Source organism: Pinus tabuliformis, chromosome 4_1 (assembly GCF_031772625.1).
Source record: "Pinus tabuliformis cultivar Carrire ecotype Pingquan chromosome 4_1, CPIR1, whole genome shotgun sequence".
NCBI lineage: Eukaryota > Viridiplantae > Streptophyta > Pinopsida > Pinales > Pinaceae > Pinus > Pinus tabuliformis.
The window spans coordinates 78,563,577-78,573,790 of NC_142303.1; the positions used below are offsets into that span (position 1 = coordinate 78,563,577).

The 10,214-nt window shown below is 39.7% G+C and overlaps 1 protein-coding gene across 1 annotated transcript; it reads left to right on the forward strand.

The window, feature by feature from the left end:
- Positions 1-1,408: 1,408 nt before the first annotated feature.
- On the forward strand, positions 1,409-2,868 carry LOC149174264 (ER-bound oxygenase mpaB-like). Its single transcript, XM_089422561.1, has 2 exons — positions 1,409-2,022; positions 2,112-2,868. The coding sequence occupies exons 1-2, from the start codon at positions 1,568-1,570 to the stop codon at positions 2,725-2,727; spliced, it is 1,071 nt and encodes a 356-aa protein (XP_089278687.1). The 5' UTR covers positions 1,409-1,567; the 3' UTR covers positions 2,728-2,868.
- The last annotated feature ends 7,346 nt before the right edge of the window (positions 2,869-10,214 follow it).

The following is a 10,214-nucleotide window of genomic DNA, read 5'->3' on the forward strand; positions in this document are numbered from 1 at the left end:
GTACTCTCAGGAAGGACCATAAATATCTACACTTTATTCTTAAGATTTTTCTTACTTTGTTTTTTCTTTTGATAAATTTTTTTTTATAATTTATTTATTTTATTTTTTATTTTTATTTATTTATTTATTATTATTATTTTTTTAATAGTGGTTCTATATTTATATTTTACTAACTTCGTGGTTTTTTATATTTGTTTGTTTTGCGTTAAATATATTTATTTATTTCATATACATTGTATGTCTTTTTGTTATTTAATAGTTATTTAGTGTTAGTTTTAATTTATTTATATATATTTAATTAATATTAGGTTTTTAATATTTTAGATATAGATATTTTTATTATTAAGTTTGATTATTATAAGTTTTGATTATATATTTATTTAGATGCAGATATTTGTATTAGTATAGTTAGATTTTTAATTATTTAGACACTAATATTTTATTACGATAGTCATATATTTTTAATTATATATATTTGTGTGGTTAATTTTTTAATTATATAATTATATATTTAGATATTGATATTTAATTTTTTAGTATAAATTTATATATTTAATATTAGTTTAGATTATTATTGGTTTTTAATTTATATATTTAGATATTGATATTTTTATTAGTATAATTTGACTTTTGAATATATATCTAATTAGCTCAAAGAAGAAAATTAATATAGCTAAGATTAAAACGAACTCTCATGAGTTCCATAGTGAAACAGGTCATTGGGAAGTTCCTAAAACACCCTCCACAGTGAAATAGGTCATTGGGCAGTTTCTAAAACACCATCAATGGAAATGTTCTGCCATCTCTATGAGAATACGAACGTCCAGGCTGAAAATCACTTCCTCTTAGAGTGCCCCATGTACAACCACATTAGATCTCAGTTTCAAAATCTTTGTTGCAATACTGACCTTCCTAACCTTTTAGGTTGTCAAAATTATAGTGAGCACGGGAGGCTTCTCTCCAAGCTTTTTGAGCACAGGAATAAAATCTTAAATCAAACTAAATAATTCTCTTTAGGTTCGATAGACCAAAGTTTGGTCTTAGTGGACATTAACCACCACCACCACCATCATCATCATCTTTGGTCTCAGTGGACGTACACCACCACCACCACCACCACCACCATCATCATCTTTGGTCTCCACCACGACCACCACCACCACCACATTCAAATTTAAATTATATTTTAGTTAAAATTCACGAAATTAAATTTCCTTCAATTTGAATTTTCGTTCCAAAGGCAGATGGAATTTGAAATTAAGTGAACAGCGGTCAAACATGGAGGCCGCTGTACTTTGAGCGTTAGGTGGAAATGAAACCGTGGACGAAAGTCAAAACCCGTGTTCTTGAAAGAAGAGGAATCCGAGAAATAAGATAACAAATTATACGTAACGTCTCGTACATGTGAGCGACAAATTGCAGAGACTGAGGCTGTGTAACCAACTGGGCGAAGGAGATAAATAGCGAAGGGGAGGGCTTCGCTAGGGCGGTGTGTGAAGATAAGCAGAGCCGTCCATACTATCGAAAGAGAAGAGGGTGAGGCAGAGGCAAGGGCAGGGAAAGCAGTATGTCGGTCCTCTATGTATTCTCTTTGGTGGTGGTGATCATGGTGTCGATGTGGGTGGGCATGTGCCACCACCTCCGCCGCAAACGGCTGCAATTGATATCATCTCTGGATCCCGTGAGAGATGCATTGGCGGTGTGCAGGATGACTTATTTCGTGGAGTTCCCTTTTCTGAGCAAAAAGGCGCTGGAATTCGCTCTTTTCAAGACCTTCGCCATACCCACCATCTCAAAGGTTCTCGCTGCCACTCGCCAGTTCTCTCCGCCTAACGTCATCAAGCGCTACGACGACACCCACATTATTGTGGAAGAGCTCCTCAGCAGCCACGTCGACAGCCTACGTGGCTCCTTCGCTCTCCGCCGCCTCAACTTCATTCACAGCCACTACAACATCTCCAACCAGGATTACCTCTACACACTCTCCACCTTCATCTTGGAGCCCAAACGGATTGCAGCCAGGTACATGCATCCTCTTTCCCTTGCCCTTTTTTCCGGCCCCATCATTTGACATGTAGGCTAAATAAATTAATGTGTTTAAATCCTCGCAGGTTCGGTTACCGGAATTGGACGGAAAATGAGACGACGGCGAACTTTGTGATGTGGCGCAGCATCGGCATCCGAATGGGCATTAAAGACATCCCCGAGACGGTGGAGGAAATGGAGCGATTCAGCCTCCAGTACGAAGCCGACAACATGGTGTTTGCCCGTTCCAACAGAACGGTAGCCGATGGCACGCTGGATCTTTTGCTGTCCATCGTGCCGGCTTGCCTCCGTCCCACAGCCAGATTAATCGTATATGGCGTGCTCGAGGAGAGGCTGATTGATGCTATGAGATATCCACGTCAGCCCTACTGGTTCATTTCCATGGTTACTGGCACCCTTCACCTCTGCCTCGGGACTTTTGTGGGATGGTTTCTCCCTCCGAGACCGCTGACGTGGTCAACAGAGAGGATTTCAATGGAGGTTGAGGATGAGGAAGAGGAGAAGGAAAGGAAAAAGGTGCATAAACTGAGATACTCAGAGTACAAGCCGGAGAGTTATCCCGATGGTTACCGGATGGATGGGTTGGGGTATGCCCCGATCGGACAGCTGGGCACTGCGTTCAGCGGAGACATCCCCTGCCCCTTCTTCTCTTCCTTTTCCCAACGGAAGAAGATGGCTTGATGACCTGTTACTCTAAAGTTTAAACGTTGTTTATTAGAACCATAAAAGAGTAATATTTTATTTATGTGATTAAAAAGGTATTTTGTAAAAATAAAAATCATAATTGATTTCAGTTTTTTATGGCGGTTCATAGTCTGGTCAGTAAAGTTTTGGTTATCATTGGTTTGAAATTGATATTATTGTTGTTAACATGTTGGGAAAAATGTTAAGTTGATGTGATTTTAGATTTATTTTAATTTTAATTTTATTAAATATTCAAAAGTAACTGAATTTGAATAATGATGAAATATAATTTAAAATTAATATAATTGTTGCTAATGTACTGTTTGAATAATGATGAAATATAATTTAAAATTAATATAATGGTTAAGAAAAGTCTTTTTATAAAAATCACATAAGACAAATTTTCAAACCAATAACTCTGGTTCCTTAATGTATCTTATTAGGTTGAGAAAAGTATTTTAATTTTAATAAATATTCAAAGGTTTAAAATTTTCCTTGAAGTAAAGCATTTCCAAGCCTGGTGAGCTAATTATTGCTCAGTAATTTCTTTTATATCCAACCTCTACAACTCCCTCAACTCTTTCAATTTCATAGCCTCTACATGCTGACTGTGAGTTCATAACATCCCCAAATCATACTTTGAGGGTGTTTTTCCAATAGATCTGATGGTAAACCCTTTATCCCCGATGAACTTCTTCACGACTTATCTCAATTCAAGTTTGATGGTGAGGGTGATACATTTGTAGTCGAGCATGCATCTCTCTTTCTTGAGTTTTGTGAATATTATGAGATTGAGTGTGAAGATGCGGCTTGTGTGCTTTTCTTCCTCACTCTTGAAGGTCGAGTTAATCAATGGCGTCATACCCTACCACTCGCTTCCATTCATTCTTTTGAACATCTCATCAAGCAGTTTCATTTAGCATTTGATGGGTATGATTACGAGGATGTCCTTAAACGAATTAATCAACTACGAATGAGGATTTTTCTAATCGATTCCTTCACCTTTGTTATGAATTTCCTGAAGAAGATATGGATTGGGATTCCTTTGAACAAAGTTTGATCATTTGATTCATATATCTTTACATGGCGAGTCTCAATCCTTTGATGATTCAACTCTCCCTACTTTTCAAATACATGAGACATTGTTGATTTTAGAGGAACATGCTATTCCTTTCATTCCTTGTCCTCCTTTTTCAGTGCCTTGTGTTGAACCTATTCAAATAAGAAAATATGTAAATCAGATTGTTGATCTGTCTTTTCAACCTTCATCCACTTCCCAAGATTCAAATCCAGTGGAGAAAACCTTGGAATGGTTCATGGAGCCCAAGGTGAAGACTAATCTTTCCATTCCTCAAGACTACATGAGCACTCTTAAACTCAATTTAGAATTTGGCTCCACCGAAAGTATTACATTTTTAAGGAACACGTGTCATCCTCTATCATCCACATGCCACGAGTCTTTATATCTTGATCCACTTGATCAATCTACTCCATGTAACTCCCTCCTCTCACATCTACCCAAGCAACTGGCTAGCCGTGGTAAACATGTGACAAGAGGCCACTATGATATGATTCGACCTCCAAAGTCACGTTAAGGAAGTGGAACTGACGAAAGCACACCATACAGACATTCAACATCAGCTTTGGGACCCTCACGAACCAATCCAACACTTTAGACAACTTTTGCTTGGGTCCCACTGAATTTTTGGACAACTTAAGCCTGAGTCGCTCTCATGCTATAGGCATGACAGCGTCCAGAAACCCAGAGTCGCTCTCACAGGCTTGCCTTCCAGCTTCCAGAGACTCACTTAGTCAGTTCTTGTTAGGGTCCAACCCTAGCCCCCTTATTTATGTAATAAGGTCGAGTCATAGTTATAGTTAGTTAAAGAGTCAATACAGCCCATATTAATAATTGTAAGTGGTTGACCAGCGTTTAAAGAAGGGACCACGGTTAGTTACAAATGGGCCATGGTATTAATAAGAACCATGGTACTAACCCATGGTATTGCATGTATGAATCCTATATGAAGGATAGAGACTCCCCTTGAGGAGCGTCGTGTCTTATTTTGTAATTGAGCCCAAATCTATTTGAGGTTGCCCCCTCGAAGAGGAAAGTGAACATTGCTTTCCTTTCTGAATAGTAAAATACATGCTGTCATTTCTTATTGTTCTGTGTTCTGGGTATATTTCTTCGCATATTTGTTATTCTGGTATCTTCTCGCAAGTCAAGAGCATAACAAGTGGTATTAGAGCACTTTCCAGGGCCGTGGGATTTCCATTTTTAGCAGAATTTTTTTTGGCTAGAGACATGTTCCGACGTCTTTAAACCATGGGATCTATCGTTGAGTGCATAAACCTACGGATTTGGGGAGGCATGCACGCAGGAAATACAAGAGGTGGTCACGCTTGTTGGACTCCCTTGTAACCCCTGTGGGTACCCCTTCGAGTAGTAGCGCATTAGACAGAACCACGCACAGACTGTCTTCCAAGTACCCTCTGGGTATATCAGAAGCCCCCTAAACTCTCTTGAAACCTTGCCATAGATAAATTGTCGGTCGTCTTGTTGCTACAATACACCAAGAACAACACTCTGGGAGATTGTTCACGCGTACGATAGGGTAGTCGAGTTGTATGACTAAGGGTACAGTTGATCCTCCTCGGTTAGTGCCCTGAAAGATTAGGCTGAGTACTACTATCGGACCCTTATGTATATTACGATCTATAGCACCTGACACTCCTTGAGACTGTAGTTCCCTTGTCTCTCTCTAGATAACGCATCATCTTTCCCAGATTAGATCTAGGAGATTGGGTTCTATGGCAGCCACAACAATCAATTCCACCATTCAGATCTATCAGATCCGCCATTCAGATCTATTAGATTCGCCAATTAGATCTATCATATCTGCCATTCAGATCCAGCAGTTTGGGTTCTGTAGCAGTCGCAACAATCAGATCCTCCATTCAGCTCTAGCAGCAGGGGTTCGATCATTGCCACATTCCTACTCATACTCTGCAGTTGAGGATTTCGCAGACAGATCTGACTATTTGTGTGGCACCTATACTTGGGTGTGATTCTTGCAGGACATTGGGCAGAATTAACTTTTCTGGGAATCAGCTACTGTAGTATTCCTAAGTGAGGGGTAAAACGCCTTTCAGAGTATAAGAATCAGGTCGACAGGCTGAGCAAGGTGATACCATTCACTTGTCAGCGTCAAAATTTTGGGTGGTCCCAATTTTTTTTCACAGTAACGACAAGTGCACCAGATCTATGCATGGTACAAACCAGAGCTCAAGCTATGGCCAATGAGAATATAAACACCGTTGAACAAAAGTTGGAGGCATTAATGAAGCAAATCCAGAATTTAAATGACACAATCACAAAGGGCAAGTCGGGGGAATAATTGGAGGCATATGATTTTAATGAAAACCTTGAGGGCGAGTTTAGCCATTCTCTTCACTTCTATGGAAACCACCAACAGTCCCAGCCTCGACCACCCAAGATGGACATGTATAAATTTGATGGCTCTCATCCGGCCATATGGCTAGCACAAATGGATCAATATTTCACATTGAATCACATCAGAGATGATGCGACTAAGCTAAGTGTGGGAAGCCTGTACTTGGACCAAGAAAGATGGCAATGGTGGTAGTGGCATAAACGCTGCTATGCAATGCCAATGACTTGGTAGATATTCTCAAAAGCCTTTTCTATAGGAATCAATTCAATTCCTTGGCTATCTTACAATGAATAAAATTATGGGTACTTTCTGAATCAATCAACACTATTACCTTTTTCTTCTTGATATGCCCTTCTCTCTTGATAGTTTGAGGAGTGCTGACTCCATCCAATGCATTACAAGATATGGTTGGATTCATTTCTTCTTTCTCTAGGGTTTGTTCCTGGTGTATATCCTCTTCTTTTGATGTTTCTTATTCCTTTTTTTCCTCCTCTTCACAATCTATGTAAAATAATTTCTTCTTAGCACACTTTATGACCTTTACTATATTTTCTATCACAACTATAACAAAGCCATTTTGCTCCTTTTTCTTCCAATTGTTGTGGTGTCAACCTTGTAGGTTGTGCAAGGCTAGGGGCAACAACACTTCCATCTTTATAATTGTGAGTGGTACGCTTCCTTGTTGCCATAATTTTGGTTTCCATTCTTCTTGCCAACCTGAATGCCTTCTCCAATGAATTAGGTTCCCAAAGGCGAACTTCATGTTGGATGTTATCCTTTAAAGTCCCTATGAAGACACCAATCCTATGCTCCTCTGGAATATATTTTACCCTTATATTCAATTTTTGGAAGTCCTCAATGTGCTCCATCATTGAACCATTTTGTTTGAGATTTATCAGTTAGCTAGAAAAAGTGTTGTTTTTTGTATCCTCATAATGTGCTATCATTTCATCCGTAAAAATTGCCCAAGTGACAATTTGTTTACGAGATCAAAGCCATAGATACCATACAAACTGATTTGGTTCCAAATACAAAGTTGTAATGCGTACCTTTTGTGTTTTTTTCACATTATGGAGATCGAAATATTGCTCCATCTATAGTATCCATGTTACAAGATCCTTGCCATCAAACTTCCTCATATCGATCTTTGGAACATGGTGGGTCTTCGATCCAACATTAGAGTCTATGAAATAATGATTGACATTTACTTTGTTCTCATCGTGAGTTTCCTTTACTACCCTTTCGCCATTAGTAAGCATTTCTTATAGAAACTTCAAATTTGTCTTGAAATCTTCCATCTTAGGTTCCACGCCTTTCTTTAAACCGTCCATCTTAGCTTCCACGCCATCCATCTTAGCTTCCACATCATTCATCTTAGCTTCTATGCCTTTCTTTAAACCATCCATCTTAGCTTCCACGCCCTTTTTTAAACCATCCATCTTAGATTCCAAACCATACATCTTAGCTTCTACGTCTTTTTTATAAACCATCAATCTTAGCTTCTGTTACTTTTTGTGAGAGTGAATTTTGTTGCACTTGGTCTCATAATTTTGATATATCATGTTGCATTTCTTCCTCTTCTTCACGAGTCATGCTAGAGCTTTCAGGTTGCTTACTAGGTGTTTCCATTTTCTTTCTTCAGGGCATCAATTAATGATAATAATTTTTCACTATGCCCTTTGAATTCTTTCAAACTAATTTTTCAAACCAAACTTATGCAAAAATTTAAAAAAACTACACACCTTTTTTCACTTTGTAGGAGCTCGAAATTGAATCTGATGTCTCTCTGTAATTTCAGAACTCCAAGGTCTAAAATTGATTCATATGGTAGCCCTCTGAGTCCTCTTCTAACCCCACAATTTTGATCAAGATTGGATTCTCCAAGGAATAGTTATGCCAAATCTCCTGTGATGACATGATTATAGACTAGGTTAGTAGAGAGAACTTGTGCAAAGTGCCACGTGTCCCTGTTTCGACCTTAGAACCTGAAACAGATACAAAGAAAACTACAAGTTGTCATCGTTCTATAACTTCTTATGAAATTTTAATCTGATGCTCAGAAAATACGTTTTGACGATTTTCCCCAGGTCACCTGTTTGAGATATAATTTAGGATCTTGCAAAAACCCTCACTTCCTTGGATCATATCTCTGCAAATATAGCAAGAAAAGTTCTGAAATTCAGATCCGAGGTTCAGAATGATTTCGGCTCAAATGGGTTTTTGTTTTATCTTGTGAAACGTTGGAGGAAAAAGTTATAGCGAAAATGCCACGATGACCTATTTGGAGCAGTGAAACCCTCGAATCCAAAGCTCTGATACCAACTGTTATGAAACCAACTCACAAAAGGATAGAAAAGATAGATCAACGCCTTATAAATCAACCTCTTCGAGGGGGAAACCTCCTTTACATTACACAAATAAACAATTCTTGGATGATGCAAATGACAAGTCCTCCTTTCTATAAATAGGAGTCTAAGGGGTCACAATATGACCAAAGCTGACTGTTACGCAGTAATTTGTCACTGTCTCCCTGTCAGTCTCCCTAATGTCTCATGAAATCAAATGCACCATGCTCATGCTCTCTGAAACTGGCCAAATGACCCACTTTTCCAAAGTTTACTGCATCAGCGCGTCTGTTATCAAAAGAACTGCGCTGACGGGCGGCTTATAGTGTTATTGGTGCGCTGCCAGCGCGGAAGCACACAGGTTTCCCGCGCTGGTCGAATTTTGTGCGCCAGCGCAGCCTATCAAAGTATCAAGCCGCGCTGACACAGCCTCCACTGTTATTGTGATGCGCTGTCAGCGCGTCAGTTCAGTGTTGCACCCGTGCTGATCCAGTTTGGGCGAGTTTGTTCCAACAGCCAGCCTTCCAGATGGTTCCAGGCCTGGTTGTTAGCCTTGTGAGTGTCGCCCTCCCTTCTATGGCATGTTTGTTCGTCATTTGGAACCACCTTCCTTGAAGATAAGCTTGTCTTCCCACCATTCATGGAGACTCCTTCTCTACTTAAACCTCCACCATTACCATGAGCAGCTAGTTTTGGATAGTGTGGAATTCATAGTGCTTGGATTGCTGCTGTTAGTAGGTAATTGGTGTGACAAGTGTGGTTTGGTTAGAAGAAGCTCAAGGAAGGTTGCGGGTGTTGCTTATGTGAGAGAGAGTTTTTGTCTTGGGAGAACTTACCTCTAAGGGTGAATGCTTAAGAGACTTGCTGGCCGGACCCTCAAGAGAAGGACTCAGCGTCAGAACATTGGTTGTACCTTTCTCTCTTATTGATTTAATAATAGATGACTGCTGTTATGGTTCCATTCTCATTTGTCTTGCAATGGTTAATGTGAATTACATCTTTTCTGACTGATGTATGGTTGCTTTTATTAGATTTCACGCTTGTGTTTGTTTGTCTCTTCGTGTGTACAGGTATCTATTCACGGAGATCGTGGTAGATCGTGACCGGCTGGAGCGAAGGAGCGAGAGCGGCATCTCTTCATCAAACAATAGCGTTGGGATCCAAGTAGGTGTTCTTTTCCTCTTGTTTAATTGCAATTAGGAACTTGCACAGTAGCATTGATCGATTGTTGCTAGACCCATTCTGGGCTAGTAGGGATCGCCTCTATCCGTAGAGGGGATTTACCTCTCCAACAATTTGGCGACTCCACTAGGGAGTTCAGCCTTTTGTCTCTTGTGTCCATTTTTGTGTTTGAGTTTGATTGTTCTCTCTTTTCAAAATTGGGGATTAGTTCTCTGCTTTTTGACTTCCTGGTTCAGTCTGGGAGGTGTATGAATTGTTTAAAGAGTTCTGGCCTTGGTTTGGGAGTCTTTGGCTTGATTTTGCCTCTTTTTTAACCTCAGCGCGTTTTTTATCAAAACAGTTGCGTTGACAGCGCATAGCTGTTCCTTTAAACCTGTTGTCATCGTGCTTGTACGTAAAACAGTCGCGACGGTTCTGAAATCGAACCAGCGCGCTTTATCCGTGTCCTTCCGCGCTGACAGCGCCAAGTTGCTACGCGTGACCTAGTGTCAGCGCACAG